Source organism: Sceloporus undulatus, chromosome 2 (genome assembly GCF_019175285.1).
Source record: "Sceloporus undulatus isolate JIND9_A2432 ecotype Alabama chromosome 2, SceUnd_v1.1, whole genome shotgun sequence".
Taxonomy (NCBI): domain Eukaryota; kingdom Metazoa; phylum Chordata; class Lepidosauria; order Squamata; family Phrynosomatidae; genus Sceloporus; species Sceloporus undulatus.
Window position 1 is genome coordinate 99,366,898 of NC_056523.1, and position 14,270 is coordinate 99,381,167.

Sequence of the window (14,270 nt, forward strand, 5' to 3'; positions counted from 1 at the left end):
GTCCTGTAAATTCAGGCCCCTGACCTTCCTGACTGAGTCTATCCACCTGGTGGGTGGGTGGCCTTCTTCTCTTTTTACAGTCAAGAAAAATGTAGGACATTACCAAAGAAAAGCTGAAAACACTCATACAAATATAAATGAATGCTTGTTTGACATGCTCAGAATGGAGGACATTTTGACATTCCTCCTGGACAGAAGGCAGAAAGGTAGGGAAAAGGAGGGCTGGGTTTGGCTTGTAAGGAGAGCCGCCATTTTGTGTCAGGCCCAAGACCTCAGAGGCCGGCGCCAGAGGGGAAGCCTTAAGTTCCAGTCTCGGCCAAGAACTCTCTTACGTCACTCCTCCTTGGGTTGGGCCCCGCCCCCCGCCCTCGGTGAGGTCAGAGAAGCCCCGCCCCCTTTGCGTAGGCCGGGCGGCGGTTGAGATTGCCGGCGGTTGCTATGGTGACGGGGGCCGGTTTTGCTCTGCAGGGCCTGGGAGGAGTCAAGATGGGGGTTTCCCGGGAGCAGGTCAGGGGCTTCCTCCGCAGCTGAAACAGCCCAAGGGGAGCCAAAAAGGCGCCCACCGGGGGGCTCTCGCTCAAAGCTGCATCCACACTGGGGAAATAACCCGAGTTGGCACCGCTTTGACTCTTTGTTTGGCTCAAGGCTATGGAATTCTGGGAGTTGGAGTTTGTTGTGGGCCCCACAACAAACTCCAACTCCCAGAATTCCATAGCAAAGGGTCAGACAAAGAGTTAAAGCGCTGCCAAACAGGGTTATCTCACCAGTGTGGATGCAGCCAAAGTCCAAAACACACTGCAGAAACAATCCAGTTCGAGACTGCTTTAACTGCCCTCAGTACTAGAGAATCCTGGGAATTGTAGTTTATTGTGGCACCAGAGCCCTCTGACAGAGAAAGCTAAATGTCTCACAAAACTACACTTCCCAGAATTCCCTAGCGTTGTGCCAGGACAGTGAAAGCGTTCTCAAACCGCTTTAAGTGTGTTTTGGACTTGTAAGAGAATGGGAGAAGCTCCCTCCTCTCTTTGGGTTTCAGTGCCTATTGCCATGGAGGCCACAGGACAGGACTCAAACTCTGGTCCTCCGGGTGTTTTGGACTTCAGTTCCGAGAAGCCACAGCCGTTTGGGCCAGTAGTCTGGGATTCTGGGAGCTGAGGTCCCAAATAGTGTGGGACCTCCATGAAAGTGGGAAAGCTGCAAATTAAAAAAGTACTACTTTTTTTTACCTAAGAGAATACCTATCTAGGAACCTCTAGTCCTCCAGTGCAACTCTGTGGTCAACAGCCACCAGAAGATGGCCATAGAATGAAATTGGAGGCCTTATAAATGCCTAGAGAAATGTTGTCAACCTCTGGCAGAGATGCGCTGGAAGACCTAGAGATTCCTAAAGAGAGATTAGCTTACAGTTGTAAACCACTTGAGACACTGTTAGTTCAGTAGGAAGCGGTATATAAATGAAGATGTTTTGTTTTTTGTTTGAGCAGCATACTACTCAAATCCGTGAATAAGCAAATCCGCAAATGTCAAAGCCACAAATGTGGAGGGCTGACTGGAAATACATTTGGGCTGTGTGTATGATATTGTAATTTAAATGTATAATTTTTATTTTGCAAGTTATGTCACAAGTATCACAGTTACATTCAGTGATATATGGGAATTATGATTTATGAGTAACCTAAATGGTTGATTTGGTATGGGAGAAGGTCTTGCGGGGATGACACCATGAGCATCCGCACCAGGTGACACCAACCCTAGATAAAGTATGCCACTGCTTGAGACTCATTCCTCAGATGCATGAGGTGGAGTGGAGAGTCTTTCAGATGTTCCCAGTTTATGTTGGCTCAAATCTATGAAAGCTCATGCTGCCAGCTCAAGTAGGCTCAAGTCTATGAAAGCTCGTGCTACCAACTTCTCTCTTTCACTAAATCTCAAAGGTGCTACAAGATTCCTTTGCACACTGACTTTCCAGTCTAACACAGCTATGTCTTTGAATTTACTCACTAGAGAGTAAGCCACATTGAACATAAGGGAATGTCAGATGGCCACATGAAAAAGGAGGACAGGAGAATAGGAATGCCAGAGTGGAAACTGGAGGCAGCTCTTGTACCTTTAATGGTTTTATGGAGGAGAGGGAATTTTTAGTAGCTTTCATTTCAGGCAAGCTTCCTCTTTCACAACTGTTGAAGTGCAGAGGCCCTGTCCTATTTTTCATGTCTCTTAAAAGACTTTTGTAGGCAGCCTGGTGTAATGGTTTGAGTGTTGGACTAGGACACTGGGAGACCAGTATTCAAATCCCCACTCAGCCATGGCAACTCACTGGGTGACCTTTGGCAAGTCGCACTCTCTCAGCCATAAGTTGGAAACAACAACAAGGGACTTCTGATGAGATATGTATAGCACTGCATTGATAAATCCACTGCTACCAAATTCAAAAAGGCAGAGTATGTGGGAATTGAATATACAAAATATATGATTGGGTAGAAAGATCTTGTAGCACCTTTGAGACTAACTGAAAGACATTGGCAGCATGAGCCTTCGTAAACTTCAGTCTACTTCCTCAAATGTGTCTGAGGAAGTAGACTGAAGTCTACGAAAGCTCATGCTGCCAATTTCTTTCAGTTAGTCTGAAAGGTGCTACAAGCGCTCTCTACCCAAGCATATATTTTGTTTATTCATGTCCTATATACTTTGCCTTTGGAATCATAGGGGCAGTACAGACCATCCCGTTCAGGGCAGTCTGTAGGCACCCCTTTCTGGTTCGCAGCATTGCCGTAGCAACAAAACTGCCTGGTAACGCTGGAGACCAAAAAAGGAGCCACCTAGAGTAGCTCCTTTTTGGGACATCGTAATGGTGCTGCCCGCATCTAATACGGCTCAGGACTGTGTGGTTGGTGCTCAGTCCTGAGCCCTACTGTCGCCGCCAGGGCGTTGCGTTCTGTACCAGGCCCTTGTGTTGCAAAAATATCAGCTACTGCAACCTTTTGCTCAGTACAGGGCCTGTCCTATACTTTTCCGAACAAATGACTAGCCATCTTGATAGCACAGTGGATGTGAGTGAGTGCAACATCACCCTCCTAATCATGCCTCCCAGCAGCTGATATGTGGAGGCACATTGCTTTTGACATGGGAGGTAATATGTCTCCATGACTGGTACCCACCAAAAGTCCCATCGTCTATAATCCATCAGCATAGGGAATTGTGTGAGATAGTCTGTTCCATTGCCCACCACTCCACTGTTAAGAAGTTTCTATTTAAGTATTATTTGAAATCTGCTTCCCTGCATTTTAATATATTTTGTTTGAAATGTGTTTCCCTGCAACTTCTCCCTATTGGTTTTAGTCCTGCCCTCTGGAGCAAGAGACAACAATTCTGCTTCGCTGCCCTCGCATCTCCTCTTATGCTTCTCTTACCTAAACATAACAAAGTCTTTCAACTGTTTTTCATACCACTCTGTTTTCCCGTTTCTCACCATCCAAACCAGTCTTTTCTGCACATGCTGGTTGATCAATGCCCTTATAATGATTTGCCCCCAACTGGATGTAATACATACTTCTAAATGTCAGACTGAACCCAGAACAAACAAGAATTGTTATTATTTGCTGTGACCTGGGCATTATGTTTCTGTTAATACAGCATAAAGTTGCACTAGCTTCTTTACCAACTGCAGTGCATGTTCATCTTCATCTCGCAATCCACTAAAACATGTAGATCCTCTTCATGTAAACTGCTGACAGTCCAGGTCCTTTTTATCCCATGTAGAGTCTGTGTCATTTGCTTTGTGTCATTGCAGATTTGATAAGCTATCCCTCGATACCTTTTTCTAAGTCATTTGTTAAAACACTGAATAGTATAGAACCTAATACAGAGCTGTAGAGCACTCCCTTCACGGTTGCATCTGCACTGCAGAATTAAAGCAGTTTTACCCTGCTTTTAATTTCCATGGCTCAGTGCCATGAGGTTATGGGGTTTGTAGTTTTGTGAGATACTTAGCCTCTGTCAGAGAGCTCTGGTGCCACAACAAACTACAGGTCACAGGATTCTGTAGGATGGAGCCATGACAGTTAAAGCAGGGTCAAGCTGCATTGTGGCAGCAGCTGATGCAAAGCCATAAATGAGAACATGTTAGGTACCATTACTCAAAAAGTTAATTGGAAATTAAAATGTTATAATGGGCTTGTAAGTACTGAAGTGTCTCAAAAAGGTTGTTAAACAACCAAAGGAGAGGAATACCTTTACCCCATAGATCATGGGGCCAACATTCTGAATGCTGTTTCCAAAAGGTTCTTGACTGGGTACATAAGTAGTAGCAAAAGCATAAGCAGCTGGATGTAAAATGGAAGTGGTTGAGCAGAATGTAGTCTATCCCTAAGTAATTAACATGGGGTGTAATATACCAAGACTGTAGCTTCATAGTACTGTAAAAACACCAGTTTCACCCTAATTTTGATGGATTGCACCCAAAATCTCAGGAGGACATGATATATAGAGCTCCAATTTCTTTCAGTACTGCTTGCATAGTAGAAACCCCAGTCATACATATTATAGTCTTTACTAGCTACGTTGCTTGTTTGTCCTGAAACAGAGATTTGTTTGTTTATTTGTTTGTTCATTTTTTAAAAAGTTTCCTTCTTTGTTATTTGTTTGTTCTTTTTTAAAAACAAAATCCTTCTTTTGTTGACATAACTCTGCTTAAATTTATTTGCATGTTTAAGAAAGAACAAAATGTGAATACTGTAGTGTAAAATAACTTTTTTTTTTCCCTGAAGAGATTTCAGACCTGAGTATGGAGATGTATGAGATCCTTGGAAAAGTGGGAGAGGGAAGTTACGGAACGGTAATGAAATGTAAACACAAGGAAACGGGACATATAGTTGCCATTAAGATATTTTATGAGAAGCCAGAAAAATCTGTCAACAAAATTGCAATGAGAGAGATAAAGTTCTTAAAGGTTTGCTTCTTTGGTTGTCATTCTAAAAAGCAATGCCTTGCTATTCTCTTAAAAATACAAAATGCATCATCATTATATACAACTTTTAATTATAGTTTACTGAACAACACATGGCTGTAAGTAAAGGAATTATGTTTGTGTAGATTTCTTCTACTATAATACTTTTAAAATTACACTGTGCATCTTCTTAGAAATCAGCTGACATCCTGATTCTTAATACAGTCGCCCCTCCATTTCCTCAGACTTGAAATCTGTGCCTCTTGCCTGTTGAGGGCGGCAAACAGAGGGGGACAAAATGGGATACATGCTCGTGGGTTCCCGCAGGGGTGCACCTCCATTAAAGTCAATGGGACTTGAATATAAGCTATTTTCTGTTTTTGCGGTGGGAGGGGGGTTCAGAACAGATCCCCCATAAAAATGGAGGGGCAACTGTACACATACATACAAATCAATGTGGATTACAGTCAAGTTTTTTTTGTGATTGGGTGGGCTATAAATAAATAGTTTATTATTTTTATTATAAGTATTCCAAACTGGTTCACTTTCAAGAGGCAAGCATAATGGTTCAACCCCTGTTTTTTTCAGAGATGAGAACAGATTTTGTGACATTCAGTTCTGGAATTTTAGACCTTGTCAGGGATCTATAATTTTTGCCACTCACATAGCTTGTTGTGTGCTCCCCATTGTAACCCCCCAAACTATGCCAAATCCCACTTAACAATTCATGCTGCTGGTATTGCTGCCACCAGCAATTCATGCCACTTTTGCACACATCCTATTGCATAGAATCCAGCCTTCTCCCAGCGCCACTCACAAGGTCCTAAGTTTCTACTGGAACTAATCCTCATATACACACTTAACCTGAGAATAAACTGTATGGAAAAAAACAGTGGGGCTTAATTATTTGTGTATGTATATATGAATATAAATGACTGTATTATTTGCAGAATATATTAGTAATATGTTATCAATATATCAGGCAAGCATTCTCTGAAGATGCCAGCCACAGATGCTGGCGAAACGTCAGGAAAAAACTCTTCTAGAAAATAGCCACATAGCCTGAAAAACCCACAAAAAACCATCAATATATACTTTGTTAAGATCCTTACCATGATGAGTCCCACTGTTTGTGGAGTTAAGTTGTGATATAAAGTGATGGATCAATTAATTTAGCTGCCCACCCAGTATGTTTACATGAATAAGAGAATGTTCTTGATTTTAAATGACATGACATCCAATCAAACAAAGTCAGGATTTGACCATGCATATGATAGATGATGTAAACTAGAAATTACATTGAATAGGATGAAAGATTCCTTATTTCCTTAATTCTTTATTTCCTCTTTTGTCAACAGCAATTTCGACATGAAAACTTGGTCAATCTGATTGAGGTCTTTAGACAGAAAAAGAAAATTCACCTAGTGTTTGAATTTATTGACCATACAATCTTAGATGAATTACAGCATTACACTCATGGACTGGATAACAGGAGACTTAAGAGATATCTGTATCAAATTCTTCGAGCAATTGACTATCTCCACAGCAACAATGTAAGTACTCTACAGAAACTGTGCATTAACATTGAACAGTATTAATTTCACGTGACTTTGTGTTATTTGCACTTGGTTATTAAATATCCTTGAATTATTATTTACTTCTCCAACCTTCCTATCCAAGGATAGGAATGATGGGAAAAGAGAAAAGCCCCAGCAGGGCAGGCTAATGGAAAATTGAATTCTTTACTGAGACATCTATTGCTTTCTCCTTTCAACCTCTAAAAACAACCTTTATAACTAAACATAGTCAGAAACTGATGGTTGCAAGTATGCTTCCTCCCTCCAACACAAGTATGTGAAAACACACAAAACACCCTAGGATGACGACAACTATTAAAATAAAATAAACAGGCTCATGTCTTAAAACAATTAGTTTGTGCTGATCCTGACTTCTTCTGCTAGTTAAACTGTTACAGTATAGAATTGATGTTCTGTGGTAGAAGGCATGCAGAAGGCCCCCTATGCAAAACTGGCCATCTTCAGGTAAGGCTAGGAAACCTCCTATGCAAAAAGCTGAAAACCTGCTGCTAGTCAGCATTAATCCATTTCTGGATGGTCCCATGATATGGCTCCTGTATAAGACAATCTCCTATGTTCTCTTATCCTTGATTTATGCCAGACACATGTCACAGCTCTGCTCAGTGACACAGAGCATTGCTTCAACCACCAGCTGTTATGCCCAAGTTTGTAAGGGCAACCTGTTTATCCTGAGAGCATGTAATGAAAACTTCTCTCTCTGTGGAATTATTCAGAGCAGGGCTGACAAAGACATTGAGACACCAACTTTGTTTTTAAACACCATGCATGTAACATTTATTAAATCACAAAAGTAATATAAACATTGATTATCAAGAGCTCTTTCACTCACACATTCATACAATATTCACACACACTTTCCTTCTGCTGAACATTGATCAGTTGTTCTCGAAGGTTGGGGATGACACCGTTGCCGCGGGTGATGCCAACAAAATGGAGATGAAGGCCAAGGGTCTTTATACTTTTTCTTCTCTCTGGCTTTTGGCTGCTGAAGTCTTGCAATATTGTAGCCCATTACTCAATTTCCTCTTTTGGGAGGAGAGACAAGCTGTTCTGATCAGTCCGTGTTCAAAGCAGCTCGTTCTGTTCAAAGCACTCCATTGTCCTGTCAGTTCCTCTTCATTGCGACTCAGGAGAACGCATCTTCCTGGTCATAGTTCGTCACACCCGGACAGCACCCTGCTTCAGCTTCCAAATTTCTCAGACTTTACTCGTTTCAGTTGCCAAATGCCTTCGTCACATCAATGTTCTGCGCGGAACCATCTTGTTTGGCTCTTTAGCTTGTTTTAAAACCACATTCCTTGGTTCTTTGGTTCTTCAGCTCTGGGTTTAAGTCAGAACTCACTCATTCGTCTTACACAGCAAGGTAATTTGCTTGACATTCTTAGAGTGGTTTTCCCCCTGCCCCCCCCCCCCCCCCCAAAAGATTTTCCTAATTGTTAACTTGGTTGTTTGATGGACAAAACTTGTGTCTGTTTTAATGTGTCATTTGGGTAATACAGTCACTCACTGTTCCTAATTTAAAGATTTTTTTTTTAAAGCCAGATTCTGGTTTATTTTTCTTTTGCCAGGTTATTCACCGTGATATTAAACCTGAGAACATTTTAGTTTCACAGACTGGAATTACTAAACTTTGTGATTTTGGATTTGCTCGAACCTTAGCAGCCCCTGGTGATGTTTATACTGATTATGTGGCAACACGGTGGTACAGAGCTCCAGAGCTAGTGTTAAAGGACACTACCTATGGGAAGTATGTATTTTTAAAATTTATATTAAGAGTCTATGGTATATAGCACTTTATTGATTGTATTGCATTGCACTGCAAATTACTGTTAGTGGGAATTTACACAAAAGCGCACGCGCACACACACACACACTTAGCTGTGAGGAGGGCATAGCAGAGGAACAATAGATGGCGCCCTGACACACATTTAATCAGTAGCTCTTCTTTTGATGCAAGAGGAGATTAATAAAATATACTGTCCCAATAATTTGCATGAAACTATACATATTTCTACTGTTTTGGAGGAGAGTTGCTAATGCTACAGTGGATTCACTTATACAGGTAAACATTTTATCTTTAAAATAAACAGGACTACAACATTAAAAAACTGATTTCTGCTAGTTGATGCATTTAAACATTTAAATAATTGTACTGGATTTACAGCCTAATATTAAACTCATTTTATATGCAGGTTTTTTGATTTCAGTAGAGCAGACTTGTGTCATTCATACATATTATGTACTTTATTTATTGTGCATAATGGGCAAAAAAGTGCTATCCTCTTGCTAAATGCAGTGTCAGGCACAGCTTTTTTGCAGCATGCTTAAGTTACATGTCTTAATTAGACCACCACCACCACCCCTTTGCCACTATCACCATGAGCAATCTTTGCCTTTTCTCTCACATTCTCTGTATTTGTTTGCACTGCTTGTTCGTGTCCTCTCTATCCAGTCCAGAAGGAAAGAGAGAGCAAGGCAAGTAGAAGCTGCTGCTCTTTTTCTGGGTAGACAGGAGCAGTCCACGAGAAACACTGGATTCTCCCCATCCGCCAGCTGGCCAGGCCAATGCTGGCGTTGTTAGGACCAGAGAGAGCAGGTGAATAGGAAGCAAGAGGAAAGAGGAGAAACAACATCATGGAGCTGTGGTGTTCAGCAGTGTGCCCCCCTCAATTGCATTGTGGCTTTTGGCAGGTACAATGCTGTGCTTGATGTCGGTCCTGGTCAACTGCAGAAGTCAAAATTGGATAGGTTATTAACAGAATATATTGATGGGCTATAAAATTGTCAAATGACTGGACAAGATTATGCTACTGCCTTTGTTTGCCTGTTCTTATATGATTTTTAATGCCAATTTATGTACCATATGTGTTTCATGAAATTAGTGTAATGTATGCTAGAACAGTTTAGGATAGGAAGAGAATTGCTGCCAGGCTACTATTCTCAAGTTGCTTACTTTGAAGCCATCTGCTTTAACCCAGTGAACTTCTCTGGATTATAAGATTTTTTTGACTTTTTTTTTACCCTTGGCCATGGCTTAACTGTTTTTGTGTTCACATTTTAAATTGTACCTTCCTAACTGTTGCAATCTTTTTTCCTTTACCTATTTTTTTAAAAAAGATCTAACTGAAAGTAAGTAGACTTTCTTGTAGCCGCAGTCATTATATTGTTGAGCACTTTCTTCATTTCTTGATCTTAGACCTGTGGACATCTGGGCTTTAGGTTGCATGATCATTGAGATGGCCACGGGTAACCCATACCTACCCAGCAGCTCTGACCTAGACCTTCTTCATAAAATTGTAACCAAAGTAGGTAAGTAATACTGTGCATCGTATTTTTGGAACACATTATAGTAAGGTGTTAAATCTATTGCTACTCTAAATTCAAATTAAAATCTTTAAGTCTCCATTCAGGTTTTGGACTTTAAATCTTGGTGGGTTTGTTTGTTTATTTGTTACATTATCTCATATTTTTCCAGTCAGCGCAAGGTTCCTTGCTTTCCCATTTTATCCTGACAACAGCTCTGACAAACCGACTAGTCCAGGGAATTTATCAGACAAGGGAAATTGGAAGTATAATCCAATCATGGGGTTTAACATTATTGCGTGATAACCTACCACATGCAATTTCAGGCAATGGGAAGTCAGTCCAAATGCAATCATGGGGTTTCACGTTATTGCATGATAGACCACCACACGCAATTTCGGGCAATGGCAAGATATTTTCAGGCAGTGGGAAGTCACTTCGAACGCAATTCGAATTCATGTAAATTTGCTGAACTAGCAAATTCACGTAAATGTGTTCTGGCCCCACTTTCTTTTCATACAAAATTAAGAGAAATTCCTCCCATGTGATAAACTCCCAAGGTGATGCATGGTCTCTTTGGGAGTAGAACTTGATCACCAGTCCTTTGATTGTAGGGACTATGCTCTCAAAATATTTATCCTCTGTATTGTCCTGGCTTCTGGAGCACTCTTGAATCAGAGTAATGTCATAGGGGAAATAAGTAACTCACGTTCATTTTGTTATATTCCAATGCATTCCCCCCCCCCCCCCCCTTCATAGCTGATTTTACTTTTGGAGGCAAATATTAAAAGTCAAATCATCTACGTCCTGCTATCTCAATGAACACAGAATTTCTAGACGCATTTTCCTGAACTGCTGATTTCAGCACGACATATTGAACATCTAAGGGCTTGTCTACATTGGCCAGAAGTCTAAGACCAGCATTATTCTCCAGACTGGCCCAAATTGGCCATAATGGCCACCACATGCACCAAGCTGAACCTGGTGCAACAGCGCCGCAGTGTCTACATGGGTCAGCCAGGCCAACACTGCATCAATTCCACTTGCCTGTCCCCTGTGGAGCTGCCACCACCACTTCCTCACTGGCAAGAGCTCGATGGAACGACTGTCCAGCACACTTCCACTTCTAATAAGAAGTGCCTGTATGATCAATGAAAGGAGAATGTAGAGTGACCTCTGATTGCATGGTTTGACACCTCCTGGAGATGTCATAGCCAGTAATCTAGCCTCTGTGTCCCCCCCCCCCCCCCCGAGCTTGTATGGCTGGATGCCTCCCGGAGACATCATAGCTAGCAATCTATCCATCCACATGAGTGGACACCTGAAGACATCACAGCCAGCTGTTGGGAGGAGGGCTAGATAGCAGGCTATGATGTCTTCAGAAGGCATTCAGACAAGTGATCGGGGTGGGTGGGTGGGGGCTTTACTCCCTCTGTGTTGGTTGCACAGGTGCCCCCTTCTACCCTCAGTAGAAGTAGCCGCATACTGGGCAGCCTTTCCACAAAACTCCTGGAGGAAGCGGCAGTGGAGAGGCCATCCCCTCTCCTTGTGCTGCTCAGTGCAGGAAAATGTCATGGGCCAGGAGCTGAACGAATGGGACCCAGAGGAAGAATCTGATGAGGAGGCAAGTTTTCCAGACAGAGAAGAGCCTGCAACTCTTCCTGTTTCACAGCAGCCTCAACCAGCTCTTCCTAGTGAAGATCCTCAGCCAGTTCATCCTGTTGAACTGCAGCCTCAGCCAACAGAACAAAGGCAAGACTCATCTACTGACAAGGCAGAGGACACAACTGGGGTCCTACGTCTTCAATCAAGGAGAAGGGAGAAATGTATAGAGCAAAGGTGCTCAGCCAGGCTGTATGCCAAGCGGGAGCATGGAAGCTTTGTTTAAGACCAGCTGGTGTCAGGCCATTTAAGAGCTGAGTATGCCTAAGATGAGTACTGGAAGCAACTCGCCCATTTCCTGGCCAGCATTCCTGAAACCTGTTTCCAGTCTCCTGCACTTCATACTTTGGACTTCTTTGACCCTTGGACCATGTTGACCTTGATTCTTGTTGCCTTCTTTGACTCGGACTGCTTTGGCCAACACTTTTCTTCTAATAGATTCCCATGGGCTAGGATGCTTTCTAGCTGCTGGTAATTTACGGCCTCCGCCTACACTATCAGTTGATGGTTCCCTCCCACTCAGCCTGTTTAGGTGTTTGGTGAATCAGGACAGTAAGGGGGGGATGACATGGCTCTTGGCCCAGTTCAGCTGTCCACATGGCAAAACTCCACATTCTCCCTGGGGTTTCAGGAAAATTCTGTCCCCCCCACCCCTGACTTTGCTTACTCTGAAGCAAAGTTAGGTAAACATTAAAAACTCATGGTATTTCCCCAGAAGTTGCTGTGCATTGTGGAGACAGACAGCACGAGCTTCAGGGTGAGTTTGGGGTTTTTGTCTGTGTAGGCAAGCCTTTTGTGACAATTTCATACTTGAGGCACATGTTTAGAAGAATATTTACTTCTCAAGGTGCCAGTTGTGCGACTGTGATGAAAACGTATGTAATTGACCTGGATCAAAAGATGAGAATGCCAGCACAAATGTAGTTTCATAAATACATGCCAGAAGCAGCATTGTGAATAACTAATTTTAATGTAAATGTATGTAGGTTCATGCTGATTTTTTTTTCCTTTCAGGTAATTTGACACCTCACCTTCAGAGTATTTTTATAAGGAGCCCAGTATTTTCAGGAATGGTCCTTCCAGAGGTTCAGCACCCTAAAAGTGCAAGGAAAAAGTATCCCAAGCTCAGTGCACTTCTTGCAGATATGGTTCATGTATGTCAGAAGAGGTCTGAGTATCAAGCTTACTGATAATAATTATTTGTAGCTTAACATAGTTTGTGTATATAATTTGAAAATCAATGCATCTGTTACACTATCTTGTGTATTTAGAATTGCATAGATCTGTATTGTTCCCCCTCTCCTGTCATTTTCACATTTAAAGAAAAGAGATTATATTGATTACTCAAGGCTGGCTACTCCAAACAGTGTCATAGGGTGTACAGTTTGACCGGCTGGGTTCGTGTGACCTGTGAGAGACAGTATAGAGAAGGGGTATTTGTCTATATGACTGAGGCTGGCTCCTGCATGGTATTTAGAGCAACTGTTTGGCACAAAAGAGATGGGGAAAGAAGAGGAACTGAGTGAGTAGCTATTAGGGATAGGAGTCCTCTCCTTATTACACCAGATTAGATGTGGTGTGGCAAGACTTTGGTCGTTATCACATGGGAGGAATGTCTCCCAATTTCGAAAGAAAAGAAAATAGGGTCAATTTGAAAATGAACGCTATTACGTGAATGGTTATCAAACGCACAGAAGAACATAGTGCCCATCCTAAAGCCAAAGTAGGGCAAATGCAAAATAAATTATCATATGAGTACGTATCCTTCATAGTCTAGAATTTGGATTAGCATCTCTGCACATGCGGATCATGAACTTTTTAGACCTCCGGCGGGACTTGCATCCGGTTCCCATGGTTTTGCCTTGTTTCATGTTATTTGTTCATTCATTACCCCTTATTTCAAGTTATTTAGGCAATTCATGTTATTTGTTCATTCATTACCCTTTATTTCACATTATGTAGGCAATTTACCAATTCAAAATCAAGTCCAAAGCAAGCTTGTCCTTGGTTTGAGCATTGGACTATGACTCTAGAAGGCAGGGTTCAAATGCCACTGGGTGACCTGGTGCAAGTCGCACTCTCTCAGCCTCCTCAGAAAATAGCAATGGCAAACCCCATCTGAATAAACCTGGCAGGAAAACCCAAAACGCAGGGTGGGGGTCTCCAGATGGTTGTGTATATGTGTGTGTGTGTGTGAGAGAGAGAGAGAGAGAGAGAGGGAAGAGACTGTGTCTGTGCCTTTAAGTCTCCAGCTATGGGGAGTGGGGGGAGAGAAGGAGTCCTTCCCATTTGGGAGAGCTTGGCTGCAGTGAGGTGGTGGGGGGCCTGGGTCCTCTCTGGTTCTAACCTGGCCCATTGGGAGTCCCATTGAAGGCAATGGCGTTGTCTTGCCATGAGTCAGAGGAGGAGGGGGAAAGGGGAGGGGAAGCTGTGCAGGAACCAGAGCTGGTGACTAAGGCTACATCCACACTGGAGAATTAACCCAGTTTGGCAGTGCTTTAACTCTTTGTGGCTCAAAGCTATGGAATTCTGGGAGTTGGAGTCCAGAACTCTTTGGGGCTAATTAAAAGGGGGGGGGGGAGTTTTCTCTCTTTTTGAAGCCCCCTGGCCCTGGAGGAAGGAAGGAAGCAAGGGAGACAAAAAGGTCCCTGAGGGACAGAAGGGGCCAGGAGCAGGGCAAGCCCAAGCCCACCATTTTGGGCAGAGAGAGAGCTTGCAGAGCACCTAATGGAGAGCCTCCCCTCCCCCACTCTTTCCTGTCA

General features: G+C 42.6%; 1 protein-coding gene across 3 annotated transcripts in view; it reads left to right on the forward strand.

Annotated features, from left to right (window-relative positions):
- LOC121922119 (serine/threonine-protein phosphatase 2A catalytic subunit alpha isoform) overlaps positions 1-14,270 on the forward strand; it is a 96,521-nt gene that overhangs the window by 7,400 nt on the left and 74,851 nt on the right. The window contains exons 1-6 of one of the 3 annotated variants that reach the window (XR_006102103.1): positions 412-507; positions 4,767-4,948; positions 6,304-6,498; positions 8,112-8,290; positions 9,740-9,852; positions 12,523-12,662. Coding sequence is in view for 1 of the 3 variants with exons in the window: in XM_042451089.1 (XP_042307023.1) it covers positions 4,784-4,948; positions 6,304-6,498; positions 8,112-8,290; positions 9,740-9,852; positions 12,523-12,662 (792 nt within the window). In the remaining 2 variants the exon portion in view is untranslated. Of the gene's footprint in view, positions 1-411; positions 508-4,766; positions 4,949-6,303; positions 6,499-8,111; positions 8,291-9,739; positions 9,853-12,522; positions 12,663-14,270 lie in introns of those variants that run through there. The other 2 variants (XR_006102102.1, XM_042451089.1) reach the window with 2 other exon arrangements.